Source organism: Zootoca vivipara, chromosome 8 (assembly GCF_965207765.1).
Source record: "Zootoca vivipara chromosome 8, rZooViv2.hap1.1, whole genome shotgun sequence".
Taxonomy (NCBI): domain Eukaryota; kingdom Metazoa; phylum Chordata; class Lepidosauria; order Squamata; family Lacertidae; genus Zootoca; species Zootoca vivipara.
Genome location: NC_142591.1, coordinates 6,202,320 through 6,217,211, shown reverse-complemented (window position 1 = coordinate 6,217,211; position 14,892 = coordinate 6,202,320). Strand labels below are relative to the sequence as shown.

Genomic DNA, 14,892 nt, shown 5'->3' with positions numbered 1-14,892 from the left:
CAGCCCTGTTTTATGGTACTGGGTGGGCACAATCCACCCAAATGTTCTCTTGTTGAAGCCTTTGCCAAGTAACTGGGAGGTGCATAGGAATACAAGATGGGGCAGCGCTGAAACGGAGATATTCTTTAATCTTTTGTTCTGGCAAATCTTTTCCAGGTGTTTGTCTTAAATTGTAAAATCAAATCCAGCAAAAACAATGGATTCTAAGTTGAGTGTGAGTGATGTCCAAGTAGATTCTACTCCCTCCTGGTTGGAAGGCAGGAAATTAGATCAGCAATTTTCTTTGCTTGTAGCTTCTCTCTGTTGACGGACTTTGAGCTTCATTTCCTGTCCTGCTTGGAGCATTGCCCACATCTCCGTGTTATGTTCTCTTACCTTTAGCTCTGCTGCCTTCTTTTCCTGCAGCCTTTTGCCATTCTGACTCCTTAGATTTGCCTCTCTTCTCTATTTAAAGAGAGAGAGAGACCCTCTTTACCTTTGGCTCCCCCACCTCCCCACCCCCTGCTTCATCAAGGAAAATGAAGGTCTCTTTGCCTTCCCGGCACATTCATGTGGTTATAAACTTGCACACACCCTCCAAAGGCCTGGCCAAATTACTGTTAAGTATTCAAACTTTAGTTTACAGGATGTTTCATAACTTGTTTTGCCTTGGCATATTAATATGATCAACTTACATTTTATATCAGTTTAAAAGCCATGACTTCTTCCTCAATATACTGGGTTTTGTAGTTTCCGGAGGACAATACTCTGTTAGTGATCCCTTGTCCCTCTTTCCTCATATACTGTACAGAGAAATATTCCTTTATTTCATGAAATTTATACAGTGGTACCCCTGGTTAAGAATTTAATTTGTTCTGGAGGTCCATTCTTAACCTGAAACTGTTCTTAACCCGAGGTACCACTTTAGCTAATAGGGCCTCCTCCTGCTGCTGCGCCGCCGGAGCACGATTTCTGTTCTCATCCTGAAGCAAAGTACTTATGGAAAACTCAAAACGGAAGGTGCGTAACATGTTTGACTTCTGAAAAGCGTTCAAAAACTGAAGAAGTTACTTCCGGGTTTTTGGCGTTTGAAAACCGAAACATCCGACTTTAAGACGTTCGAGAACTGAGGTACCACTATACAGTTAGGGTGACTGTCTAATGTCAGTAGGCAGGGAATTCCAAAGTGTAGGTGCTGCCACTATAATACATTTTTTTCCCAAATGCGCTGTGGTCTATACCACCGAGCCCTAGGACTTGCTGAACGGAAGGTTGGTGGTTCGAATCCCTGCTGCGGGGTGAGCTCCCATTGCTCGGTCCCAGCTCCTGCCAACCTAGCAGTTCGAAAGCACGTTGAAGTGCAAGTAGATAAATAGGTACCGCTCCGGCCAGAAGCGGCTTAGTTATGTTGGCCACATGACCCGGAAAAACTGTCTGCAGACAAACGTCGGCTCCCTCGGCCAGTAAAGCGAGATGAGCGCTGCAACCCCAGAGTTGTTCACAACTGGACTTAACTGTTAGGGGCCCTTTACCTTTACCTTTTAAAATGGGTTTTATGTGTGGCACCTGTAACAGTACGAGTTCTGCAGATCGGAGTGGTTTCAGCTGGCACATGTGGGGGAAGATAATCTGGTCCTAGTTTTTTTAAGGACTTTATATACTACAGTAATAGTAACACCTTAAACTTGAACTTTTGGCAAACTGGCGACCAGGGCAAATCTCTGAGTGCAGGTACTATATGCTGACATTCCTGTCAGCAATTGTGCTGCAGCATTCTGCACCAACTGCAGCTTCCAGATCTAGCACGAGGGAAGCCCCACATAGAGCACATTGCAGTAATCCTGGTGTATATTTTGCTCTAGGAGGCTTGCTTTGGTCAGACTCTAGTATATACTCCCAGAGTTAGCACTAAATGCATCACTTCTGGTAAATGAGCTGCTAGATGACCGTGAAAATTTGTGTCCCGGGCTTTTTAGACTCGTCTACCCATCTGAACCGGGACGTGGGTGGCGCTGTGGGTTAAACCACAGACCTAGGGCTTGCCGATCAGAAGGTCGGCGGTTCGAATCCCCGCGACGGGGTGAGCTCCCGTTGCTCGGTCCCAGCTCCTGCCCGCCTAGCAGTTTGAAAGCATGTCAAAGTGCAAGTAGATAAATAGGGACCGCTACAGCGGGAAGGTAAACGCCGTTTCTGTGTGCTGCTCTGGTTTGCCAGAAGCGGCTTTGTCATGCTGGCCACATGACCTGGAAGCTGTACACCGGCTCCCACAGCCAATAACGCGAGATGAGCGGCACAACCCCAGAGTCGGTCACGACTGGACCTAATGGTCAGGGGTCCCTTTACCTTTTACCCATCTGAAACCAAAGTGGCACATTGGGTACCAGATGTGATCCCCCCCCCACACTCTCCTACCCCACTGCAGGAGCTTCAGATGGAATTGTGTATTTTAAGTGGGAAGGTAAATGTGAGGCTACGGGTTACAATTCTTTGATTCCCTGACAAAGCAATCCTGACACAATATATCTGGGAACTTGTATCTTCAGATGTGCTAAATAAGCGTTTCTTGGTTTCCGCAACCCACCTCAAGAACCTTTTTGCTGGCAATCTTTTCTGCAAGATCTTCTAACAGAGAGCCACAGTCAGCGATTTATTTTAGTGATGTTAGTGCTCCCTCTGCTGCACAATCTTTATTAAGAACTGGATTCTTTAATCCAGACAAAATAATACTTGGTGGATAATGTTAACATGGTAACTGTGTTTGCTTACATGATTCACAATCTCTCTCCCTTTTGTTGACACTCTCCCCATCCCAGTGCATAGGAACAGGCATATTTCCTTCTCTTGTTCCATATTTTCTCTGTAAAATGACACACGGTGTGATAGTCCTCTTTAAACAAATAACAAAAAACGGGAAGTATGGACAACGCTGTCGCTTCCTCATGTGAAATTCCTTCTTTCCTCATCTCTTTCATAATCAGGAACAGCTGTAGTTTCTCATGTCTTGTGTATTTTCAAAGGGTTTATATTTTGCAGTTTGTAACACCCGTTTTCAGTTTAAACAGTGTGCAGGAGGGTTAAGACACAATGGGGCAGTCAGAGTGGTACACAGTGTTCAAGAGAGAATAGGAGCAGGGGCAGCTGTAATCAGGGTACATATGGGGAGAGGAAGTAGGATTGTCCTTGCTATCACATTCTGCAGGTGATAATAGTGATCTCTGTGCCACGAAACACTTCATCCTGTTGATTTGGGCAGGTCAGCCTACTGTTCACACTACACAAGAACACCTTGAGGAAGAGGGGGCAGAGCCCTTGAATCTGATCCAAGCAGATCCATGTGAGTTGTTTGGTCTGGCAGATCTAGGTTAGGTATAGGCTCATCATCACCACGCCTTAGATTTGTGCATTACCTCTGCTCTGGGATGTAGGCGAGACCACTCTTGTTCCCAGCTTCCTTGCAAATCCCATCTAGAGCGGGCCATTGTGCAGCTGGCCTACCTCCCCTTTCCTGTAGGTGGAGTTTCCCTAGGAAATGGCCTTGGCAGGAAGCTGCAGGGCGAAGTCTGCATTGCTAGGGGGGCAGAATACACGCTCTCTGCTCTTTCCAAGCCCCCAGCTCGGGTGGGGGTGGGGGTTGAGCGCTAGCAAGAGAAGCAGTTGTACAATCGCTGCCGTTATCTGGAGAGTCTGATTTTCCTGCAGCAAGAAAGGTAGAAATGGATCTTGCCTCTAAGGAAGGCTTTGTGTTCTTTGGGAGTCTTTAGGATAGTCAACTTTCAAACCAACAGAGGGGCTGAGATTTGCAATGACACCGTTCAGAAGAATGTCCTTGGCGTTGTGTGTTCCTATATTGTGCTCTTTTTTCCTGCTGATGGATTGTCAGGAAGTTTCTACATTCACCATGCAGTATCGGATTATGGAGGAAGTACAGCCTGGGACTGTTCTGGGAAGGCTGTCGGAAGAAATTGGCTGGACAGAGGGCAGTTGGGGAACCTTTCAGCTGCTTCAGTCTCCTGCAGTGTTTCCCATACAGATGGACTCTCGAGACGGTTTGCTGAGCACCGCAGGGAGGCTGAACAGGGAGGAGCTCTGCCACCATAGAGACCCGTGTGTCCTCTCATTCAGCGTGCTAGCAGCCCAATACTTCACCCTGATCCATGTGGAGATCCACGTCTTGGACATCAACGACAATGGGCCTGTGTTTCCTCAAGCGGCACTGGAACTGGAGATATCTGAAAGTGTATCCTTGCAGACCCGAATCCCTTTGGGCCGAGCCCTGGACCCAGATGCTGGATCTAATGCTTTCTGTTCCTACTTCTTGTCACCCAGTGAGCACTTTGCCTTGGAGGTCACAGCCGGTTCGGACAGAACTCGGCAGCCAGAGCTGGTGGTCATTAAAGAAGTGGACCGGGAGCTCTACTCCTCGTTTGAGTTGCTCTTGACTGCAGTGGATCACGGAGTGCCCCCTAGATCTGGGACCACTATTGTGACTGTGAATGTGCTCGACTCCAATGATAACAGCCCCATGTTTGCCCAGGGTTCTGTGTCCGTGGAGATCGGGGAAGATGCTTTAGTTGGGACTCTTCTGAGCAACCTCACTGCCACTGATCTCGATCAAGGACCTAACGGAGAGATTGAATACACCTTCAGCAAACATGTTTCTGAGGAGGTGCTACGAACGTTTGCTGTGGAGGGTCACACAGGCCGTGTCCTTTTGCAGCAGTCACTGGATTATGAGAAGCACTCGGCCTACGAGTTGGAGGTGCAAGCCAGAGACCAGGGTGCCAATTCCATTCCAGCTCACTGCAAGCTCTTCATACGTGTTCTGGATGTCAATGACAATACGCCCGAGGTCCAAGTCATCTGGGCGAATCAAGCAGCCGTACTATCAGAAGCTCAACCCCAGGGCAGCTTTGTTGCTCTAGTGACAGCATTTGACCCAGATTCAGGTCGTAATGGGCAGGTGGATTGTTATATCAAGCAAGGTGAGGAACACTTTGCCTTGAAAAGGTTCTCGCCTGGCAGCTACATGTTGCTAACAAATGCGCCCTTGGACAGGGAGAGCTGGACACAGCACCACCTGACCTTGCTGGTCCAGGACCGAGGGACCCCATTGCTGGCCATAACCAGACATTTCACTGTTCATGTCAGTGATGTCAACGACAACATGCCCCGCTTTGAAACAAACCATTATCACGTTTCCATTGCAGAGAACAGTGAGCCGCCTTCTGTTTTAGTTGTGGTCAGGGCCCAAGACGCAGACTCAGGCCTTAATGGGAAAGTTGTGTACAGAATCCCAGATCCTCTAGTTCGAGAGTGGCTCACTATTGATGCCAGCACTGGGGAAATCAGGGCCCATGTGGCTTTTGATTCAGAGAAGATCACCAGCGTTGACTTCCTTGTAATAGCAGAAGATCTGGGCCAGCCTCAGCTATCGGCCAACACTTCCGTGACAGTCACTGTGCTTGATGTGAATGACAATTCCCCAGTGGTAATAAAGCCAGAGTTGGAAGGTGGCCGCGCAAGTGTCACTGCCCTTGTGGATCCTGACACTGGACGTGTGCTGGTGCCCAAGGAAGAAGGGAGCTCCGAACTAGCCGCCTCGGTTAATGCTCCCCTGCTGCTCACTATACAGGCAACTGATGCAGACTCCGGCCTGAACGGGACATTGCTCTACAGCATCCTGAGTGGCAATGAAGCCGGCATCTGTGTCCTTGATCCCCAGTCCGGGCAGCTTTATCTGAATGGTAGCAATGCTAGCAGCCTTGTGGGCAGGGAGTGGGACCTGGCGATATCGGTGAGTGACCGAGGCTCGGTGCCACTCTCCACCAGATTTCTGGTGAAGGTAACATTCAAGAGGCATTGCGAGCGCATGCCCGATTCTTTCCCGGTGTCCCAGCCCCTCAGCCCCTCTGTGGTGACGGGAATCTGCCTTGTAGGGTTGCTTGCCGTCTCTTTGGTAGGCTTGGGGTTGATTATGTCCCTGTGTAAAAGGGAGAAGCACGGCAGCATGGCATATAACTGTCGGGAAGCAGAGCAGGCTTACAGCCAACAGCAACCAAAGAAACCCCCCAAGCCCATCCAGAAAGCAGACATCCATGTCGTGCCTGTGCTGCGGCAGGAGGATGCCCAGCAGCCTCAGGCTGAGATAGAGAATCCATCAGAAGCTGCTTGGCTTGAGGCCTTGGGGGTGCCATGCCACATGACACCCACTCTGTACAGGACCCTCAGGAACCAGAGAAATTCCAGCAGCCTTGCGGAGCAGGCTCCGTTCTATGCACAAAGGTTCAGAAGCCCCGCCGCTCGGGATGTGCAGCCCGCAGATAAAAAACTCCTCGATTCCATCTTCTGGCCTAAAGACCACTTGTCGGAAAAGGCTCAGGCAGGACCAGAGGAGGCTCCTAGTCGCCAGCACATCTTGAGAAGCCTCGTGAGGCTTTCTCTGGCCGCTCTTGCTGAGCAAGGCCCCGGAGGACAACTAGCCATGGAATCTGCCCCCGTCCAGGTAAGAGACTTCAGGACGGGAATAGGGTGGGTTGTGGGAATAGGGACAACAGAATAAGGATATATAGTAACCAATCTCTTATGGGTGGTGATGCATAGTTGGCTATTGAAATAAATATATATTATATTATGCTTCCTTTTCAGATTCAAGTAATTTTGTTTTCAAAGTGGTCGGCAAAGCTCCAGATGCCAACAAATGGATAGGCTTACTGAGGGCAGCTGGTTTTTTACTCTTTTTGCCTAACCCTGTAAAACAGGTTCATCTATTAAATATGGCTGATGGGATGAGGGAAGAACGTGTTCTAGAAAGCCATGACTAGTCAGTAGGATCGGGCAGAATTTTATTTTTGCACCCGTTTTTTGTGCTTTCTTTATCTGAGCAGTAAACAGTTGTAACAGAAGTAGGATTTATTTCTACCCCTTTTAATTCAGCATTGCTCCTGTGCAGGAGGTTTGCTTGGAAATTATGTCTCATGGTGTGTAATGGGGATTACTCTGCATTATGTGTCTAGGACAGGCGTCCCCAAATTGCGGCCCTCCAGATGTTTTGGCCTACAACTCCCATGATCCCTAGCTAACAGGACCAGTGGTCAGGGAAGATGGGAATTGTAGTCCAAAACATCTGGAGGGCCGAAGTTTGGGGATGCCTGGCCTAGGATTTCAGCCTCAAATTATGTCGCTCAGGTTTTACAAATCACTTTCCACAGAAGTCGGTCCAGGGGCAGCTTCTGTTTTGTAACTTCCTGCCACTTCACCTATCATCCTTTTAATTTGTATAGTGACAGATCCCAGAGAGACGAGGGATGAAAGGAATTGGGAGCCCAGGCTTCAAAACCCTTAGCTGTGGCACTGCGTGGCTACATCTTTTGAGTTGCCAGTAGTGGGCAAGGGGGGTGGAGAGATTTAGTTCATCCACTGTTCTATTCAGGGTTGGTAGATTTATAAGCAGCGCCAACCTATGTAGGCTTGCAACGAGAGTGTGCATTAGAAATTACTCAGAGGAAACTGTCCAACTTGGCAAGTTCAGCATCATTCAAGCCACTGTAACGCTGTAGCAGCCATCAACTCCACAGCTTTGTAGGATGGGTGGTAGCTGCTGTGAGTAAACAAAGATGCAGATAGACACAAACGGCTTGTTTTCTTCCTGAGGTGGATGTTGCAGAGAGGGGAAGAGCACTAGACATTATAAATAACTCAAGCGGAGCATAGGGGAGTGGGGATATCCTGTTAGGAAACAGCTCTGGTCAGGATTGTATGCGGATACCGGCTCTTCCTGTCTTTCAGCAAATCTCGCAGTTGTTGTCTCTGCTGCATCAGGGCCAAGTGCAGCCTAAGCCCAACCACAGAGGGAACAAGTACACTGCCAAGAATGCCTGTTGCAGGTGAGTTTTGGGCAGCTTAGATGCCCAGCCTTGTAAAGCAGCTTTTCTTCTTCATTGGAAATGGCTGGCCTATCCCTCATGTCCTCTAGAAACTTGTCTCCCTATCACAGGTGTGTAAGGTTTGCCAACTGTTTAATACAGGGGTCAGCAAACTTTTTGCGGTCCACTGTCCTTCAGACCTTGTGGGGGGGCCGGACTAAATTTCGAAAAAAAACCCACGAACGAATTCCTATGACCCACAAATAACCCAGAGATGCATTTTAAATAAAAGGACACATTCTACTCATGTACCGTTTCCCCTATTTTAAGACATACAGTGGTGCTTCGCTAGACGAATTTAATTCGTTCCATGGGTCTTTTCTTATAACGAAAAATTCGTCTAGCGAATCCCATAGGAATGCATTGAATTTTTTTAAAAAAAAATTTTGCCCATAGGAACGCATTAATTGAATTTCAATGCATTCCTATGGGAAACCGTGATTCGCTAGACAAATTTTTCATAAAACGAATTCGTCTAGTGAGGCAACCTCCGCTCAAAAAATCCTTTCGTTAAGTGGAAATTTCGTTAAGCAGGGCATTCGTTAAGCGAGGCACCACTGTAGTCATAAAATAAGCCATAGCAGGATTTTTAAGCATTCAAGGAATATAAGCCATACCCCGAAAATAAGACATAGTGATAGGCGTAGCAGCAATGCCGGCTGTGGCAGGAGGAGGAGGGGGAAAAATAAGACATCCCCTGAAAATAAGCCATAGTGTGTTTTTTGAGGAACAATAAATATAAGACGGTGTCTTATTTTCGGAGAAACACGGTAAAAACACCAGGCAGGCCCCACAAATAACCCAGAGATGCATTTTAAATAAAAGGACACATTCTACTCATGTAAAAACACCAGGCAGGCCCCACAAATAACCCAGAGATGCATTTTAAATAAAAGGAGATATTCCACTCATGTAAAAACACCAGGCAGGCCCCACAAATAACCCAGAGATGCATTTTAAATAAAAGAACACATTCTACTCATGTAAAAACATGCTGATTCCCGGACCGTCCGCGGGCCGGATTTAGGTGATTGGGCCGCATCCAGCCCCCGGGCCTTAGTTTGGGGTCCCCTGGTTTAATAGGTCCTGTACCTTTGAAGAGCTGGGCACTTTGCTGAGAGGAAGTCTTCACTAGAGGTGTAGCCAGTTCTTTTTAAAGAGTCGACTGATAATGTGCTGATTGTATAAAGAACTGAATGCCTAACGCTTCTCTTATAATGAAGGTTGTATATAAGGCATAGTACTGTGGTTTTATTAACAGATAATGCAAGTTCTCTTTTATCCACTGCTGCTGTTGGGCATATACACTTTAGGCTTGTCCCTGTGGCATCTCTGCAAAGCGCAGACTGAGGAGGTACAATGGAAGGGGCAGTTTCTCCTGTGTTGGGCGAAGACCCAATCACCCATGATGCTTCTCCTTCTCCTCAGGAACCCCAATTCAAATGCGGAGGATCTCAGCGCCAAGGAGGGCAGTGGATGTGAACATCATGACTGGGAGCTGCTGGGAAAGGAGCTAGGGAACCTACTGGACTGCCCATCTGGTGAGATGCCATCACTCATGTCTCCTCCGTCTCAGTGGTGCAGTCTCTGAAGCTGTATCTCAGCTGATCTTATCCTTTCACGGGCCCATCATGTAATGGGAGCAGAGTAGGTAGCCTTAGAGACCCGTTTCTGTCTCTAATCCCTGCTCTGTGATATGCTACCTATGCTACCCATAGGCTACCTAGGAAAAGACACAGGAAGAGTAGTGCATTGCTGGGATCCTCTTCCTAGTGATCAAGGTAGAATAATGGAATTATATAGTTGGAAGGGACCCCTGAGGGTCATCTATCCCAACCCGCTGCAATGCAGGAATCCCAAATAATAATAATAATAATAATAATAATAATAATAATAATAATAATAATAATTTTTTATTTATACCCCGCCCTCCCCAGTCAAAAACCGGGCTCAGGGCGGCTGACACCAACAGAACCACAATAAAACATAAAAACAATTAATTAAAATACAGATTAAAATACAGTATTAAAATTTAAAGTGCAGCCTCATTTCAAGTAGGCCATAAATCCAAGCCATGAGGGAGAAAAACACAGGGGTCAGGCTGAGTCCAGCCCAAAGGCCAGGCGGAACAGCTCTGTCTTGCAGGCCCTGCGGAAAGATGACAAATCCCGCAGGGCCCTGGTCTCCTGGGAAGGAGCGTTCCACCAGGTTGGGGCCAGTACTGAAAAGGCCCTGGCTCTAGTAGAGGCCAATCTAGCCATCCTATGACTCGGGATCTCCAGAATATTATTATTTGTGGACCTTAAGGTCCTCCGCGGGGCATACCAGGAGAGGCGGTCCCGTAGGTACGAGGTACGAAATAAAGCATTCATGACAGATGGCCATCTAACCTCCAAGGAAGGAGGTAGATAGGCTTATCTATTTATTTAAAATACTCCCCTTTTTCTCCAAGCTCAAGGTAGCATACATGGTTCTCATCCTCTTCATTTAATCTCCACAACAAGCCTGTGAGGTAGGTTCAGCTGAGAGGCAGTGACTCGTTCAAGGTCACCCAGTGAGCTTCAGGGATTTGAACTCTGGTCTCCCAAGTCTCTGTCTATCACTCTAACCCAGGCATAGGCGAACCCCGGGCCTCCAGATGTTTGGGACTACAATTCCCATCATCCCTAGCTAACAGGACCAGTGGTCAGGGGTGATGGGAATTGTAGTCCCAAACATCTGGAGGGCCAGAGTTTGCCGATGCCTGCTCTAACCACTATACCACACTGGCTCTCTGGGTAAAATCCTGAGTACATAATTCATTCTGCTTCTGCTAGAAATGGAGAGGGCAACAGTTAGGTCAACCGCTGATGAACAACAAAAATCTCATTGTGGTGTCCCCCCGACCCACAAAGCATTGGAAACGGAGTAGAAACTTGCTTTTGATTTTAAAACGAGTAATGAGATTAACATGATGCAGGGTTCTGAAATCAGTACTCACATGGAATTACAGGACTCGTGTAGCCCCGATTCTATCCTTATCAATGAAGCCTAATTTATTCTTTCCCCCACCCTGTAGGGCTGGATCTTGATCAGCTGAACGTGGAAGACCCAGCATGGATGGCGAGGCTGTCCTTTCCCATCTCAACTGACTACAAGGACAATATTGTCTCACCAGGGGTAGCACCGTCTCCACTGAGCGAGGAAACCACAGGCAGAGATGAACCTCACACTTTTGCAACCTTTGGCAAAGCAGCTGGGCACAAGCCAAACTCAGCAGAGCCCAGGCTCTCCAGTACCTTCCTCTCGGAGATGAATACACTTTTTGAGAAGATCTTGGCTCAGAAAGTCAGTCCCCAGGTAGAGTCATGATTGGGGCTCTTGAGCAACTCTCAGAATGTAGCGAGCCCCAAGATTTGACTAGAGATGATGTGCCTTTGGGCAACAGAACTGGCAACTGCGGTAGCAAGGAGACCTTCACCTCTTCTGGAACAGCTACTAGCAGCCAGTCCCCTTTGTTCTTACCACATCCCTGCTGCAGGAAATTGGCTTACCTCTATGGGACAATGAAAGGCAAACTGGAGCATAAGGCTCCCTGCCCCCCCCCCCCATTTTAATTATTTTGAATGGATTGAGTGGGAGCAGGAGCGAAGGTAAGGAAATGCTGCTTCTTGGTCAGGCACCGAGTCTCCAGCAGGTGCTGCTCACCTATTGCCAAGCTTTTATACAACAATGAAATTCAGAAGCTGCTGCTTGAGTCCGTTATTTATTTATAATAAAGATAAAACTCTCAGGAACCAAATTCTGTTCTTTGAATTATTCATAGAATCATAGAATCATAGAGTTGGAAGAGACCACAAGGGCCATCCAGTCCAACCCCCTGCCAAGCAGGAAACACCATCAAAGCATTCCTGACAGATGGCTGTCAAGCTTCTGCTTAAAGACCTCCAAAGAAGGAGACTCCACCACACTCCTTGGCAGCAAATTCCACTGCCGAACAGCTCTTACTGTCAGGAAGTTCTTCCTAATGTTTAGGTGGAATCTTCTTTCTTGTAGTTTGAATCCGTTGCTCCGTGTCCGCTTCTCTGGAGCAGCAGAAAACAACCTTTCTCCCTCCTTTATATGACATCCTTTTATATATTTGAACATGGTTATCATATCACCCCTTAACCTTCTCTTCTCCAGGCTAAACATACCCAGCTCCCTAAGCCGTTCCTCATAAGGCATCGTTTCCAGGCCTTTGACCATTTTGGTTGCCCTCTTCTGGACACGTTCCAGCTTATCAGTATCCTTCTTGAACTGTGGTGCCCAGAACTGGACACAATACTCCAGGTGAGGTCTGACCAGAGCAGAATACAGTGGTACTATTACTTCCCTTGATCTAGATGCTATACTCCTATTGATGCAGCCCAGAATTGCATTGGCTTTTTTAGCTGCTGCATCACACTGCTGACTCATGTCAAGTTTGTGGTCAACCAAAACTCCTAGATCCTTTTCACATGTACTGCTCTCAAGCCAGGTGTCTCCCATCCTGTATTTGTGCCTTTCATTTTTTTTGCCCAAATGTAGTACTTTACATTTCTCCTTGTTAAAATTCATCTTGTTTGCTTTGGCCCAGTTGTCTAATCTGTTAAGGTCATTCTGAAGTGTGATCCTGTCCTCTGGGGTGTTAGCCACCCCTCCCAACTTGGTGTCATCTGCAAACTTGCTCAGGATTCCCTCAAGCCCATCATCCAAGTCATTGATAAAGATGTTGAACAAGACTGGGCCCAAGACAGAACCCTGTGGCACCCCACTAGTCACTACTCTCCAGGATGAGGAGGAGCCATTGATGAGCACCCTTTGGGTTCGGTCAGTAATCCAGCTACAAATCCACTGAATGGTAGCATTGTCTAGCCCACATTTTACCAGCTTCTTTACAAGAATATCATGGGGCACCTTGTCAAAGGCCTTGCTGAAATCAAGATAGGCTACATCCACAGCGTTCCCTTCATCTACCAGGCTTGTAATTCTGTCAAAAAATGAGATCAGATTAGTCTGACATGACTTATTTTTCAGGAACCCATGCTGACTTTTAGTGATCACAGAGTTTCTTTCTAGGTGCTCACAGACTGTTTGCTTAATGATCTGCTCTAGAATCTTTCCTGGTATTGATGTCAGGCTGACTGGGCGGTAATTGTTTGGGTCCTCTCTTTTCCCCTTTTTGAAAATAGGGACAACATTTGCCCTCCTCCAGTCTGCTGGAACTTCGCCTGTTCTCCAGGAATTTTCAAAGATTATTGCCAGTGGTTCTGAAATCACCTCTGCCAGTTCTTTTAATACTCTTGGATGTAGTTCATCTGGCCCTGGAGACTTGAATACATCTAAACTAGCCAAGTATTCTTGTACTACCTCCTTACTTATTCTGGGCTGTGTTTCCCCTGCTGAATCATCTGCTCCATATTCTTCAGGTCGGGCGTTGTTTTCTTTCTTGGAGAAGACAGAGGCAAAGAAGGCATTGAGGAGTTCTGCCCTTTCTCTGTCCCCTGTTTGCATTTCACCATCTTCTCCTCTGAGTGACCCCACTGTTTCCTTGTTTTTCCTTTTGCTACGGACATACCCATAAAAGCCCTTTTTGTTGCTTTTAACCTCTCTGGCGAGCCTGAGTTCATTCTGTGCTTTAGCTTTTCTGACTTTGTCTCTACACGTGCTGGCTATATGTTTGAATTCCTCTCTGGAGATTTCCCCCCTTTTCCATTTTTTGTACATATCCCTTTTAAATCTTAACTCAGTCAAAAGTTCTTTAGATAGCCAGCCTGGCTTCTTTAGGCACCTTCCATGTTTCCGTCTCATTGGTATTGCCTGAAGTTGTGCTTTTAATATCTCCCTTTTAACAAACTCCCAACCATCATGAACTCCCTTCCCTTTTAGTATTACTGTCCATGGGATTTCACCCAGCGTTTCCCTAAGTTTTCTGAAGTCGGCTTTCTTAAAGTCTAGAATTTGGACCTTAGTATGCTTGGTTGCTCCTTTCCGCTGGATAATAAACTCCAGAAGAGCATGGTCACTCCCACCTAATGATCCTGCCACTTCTACCCCACTAACCAAGTCATCACTATTGGTTAGGACCAGATCTAAAATGGCTGATCCTCTTGTTGCTTCTCCCACTTTCTGGACAATGAAGTTGTCTGCAAGGCCAGTGAGGAATCTGTTCGACCTTATGCTCTTGGCTGAGTTTGACATCCAACAAATATCAGGATAGTTGAAATCCCCCATTACTACTATCTCACTTCCTTTGGAATGCTTGGCCATCTGTTCCAGGAAGGCATCATCTGTGTCCTCAGTTTGGCTTGGGGATCTATAGTAAACTCCCACAATGAGATCACTGTTGTTTTTCTCTCCCTTAATTTTGACCCAGATACTCTCAATTTGGCTTTGAAGTTTTAAATCCTGGATCTCTTCACAGGTATACATATCCCTAACATATAAAGCTACTCCTCCTCCTTTCCTGTTTGGTCTATTTCTCTTAAATAGATTGTATCCCTCTATTACTACATTCCAGTCATGAGACTCATCCCACCAGGTTTCAGTGATGCCTATTATGTCATATTTAGTTTGCTGTACCAAGAGCTCAAGTTCATCTTGTTTATTTCCCATGCTCTGTGCATTAGTATACAGACATTGAAGACCGTTGATCATTCCCCCATGTCTCTTATTTAAGGATATTTTCGTCCCACCACTAGGTCTGCATGCTGCTTGCTCCATTTGGTCCTTGACATTTGGATGATCATCTTCAGCATTTGATAGACTCCTACCTTCAGGACCACTGTCTCCCTCCCCCACATAAGTCAGTTTAAAGCCCTCCTGATGAGGTTTTTGAGTTTTGTGGCAAAAACATTCCTCCCAACTTTTGTGAGGTGCAGTCCATCACTTGCCAGAAGTCCATCTTCAAGAAACTGCAGACCGTGATCTAGGAATCCAAACCGTTCCTGTTTGCACCATTTGCGAAGCCAGTTGTTCACTTCCCCTATTT

At 46.8% G+C, this 14,892-nt stretch overlaps 1 protein-coding gene across 2 annotated transcripts; it reads left to right on the top strand.

The window, feature by feature from the left end:
• The first annotated feature begins 2,639 nt into the window (after positions 1-2,639).
• PCDH12 (protocadherin 12) lies at positions 2,640-11,682 on the top strand. 2 transcript variants are annotated; one of them, XR_015951608.1, is made up of 4 exons: positions 2,640-6,481; positions 6,625-7,862; positions 9,330-9,442; positions 10,960-11,682. XR_015951608.1 is itself a non-coding variant. In XM_035103445.3 (4 exons), the coding sequence occupies exons 1-4, from the start codon at positions 3,782-3,784 to the stop codon at positions 11,250-11,252; spliced, it is 3,204 nt and encodes a 1,067-aa protein (XP_034959336.3). In that variant the 5' UTR covers positions 2,640-3,781; the 3' UTR covers positions 11,253-11,682. The 2 variants fall into 2 exon arrangements, 1 of the variants encoding a protein (XP_034959336.3); XM_035103445.3 differs by having other exon boundaries at positions 7,765-7,862.
• The last annotated feature ends 3,210 nt before the right edge of the window (positions 11,683-14,892 follow it).

What these genes read in the sequence shown, in the direction of transcription:
- PCDH12 (XM_035103445.3), top strand. Translation starts at nt 3,782, where the DNA reads ATGACACCGTTCAGAAGAATGTCCTTGGCGTTGTGTGTTCCTATATTG. An exon ending in TGGAATCTGCCCCCGTCCAG is followed by an intron (nt 6,482 to 7,764) that starts GTAAGAGACTTC and finishes CCTGTCTTTCAG; the next exon opens with CAAATCTCGCAGTTGTTGTC. An exon ending in CCTACTGGACTGCCCATCTG is followed by an intron (nt 9,443 to 10,959) that starts GTGAGATGCCAT and finishes CCCACCCTGTAG; the next exon opens with GGCTGGATCTTGATCAGCTG.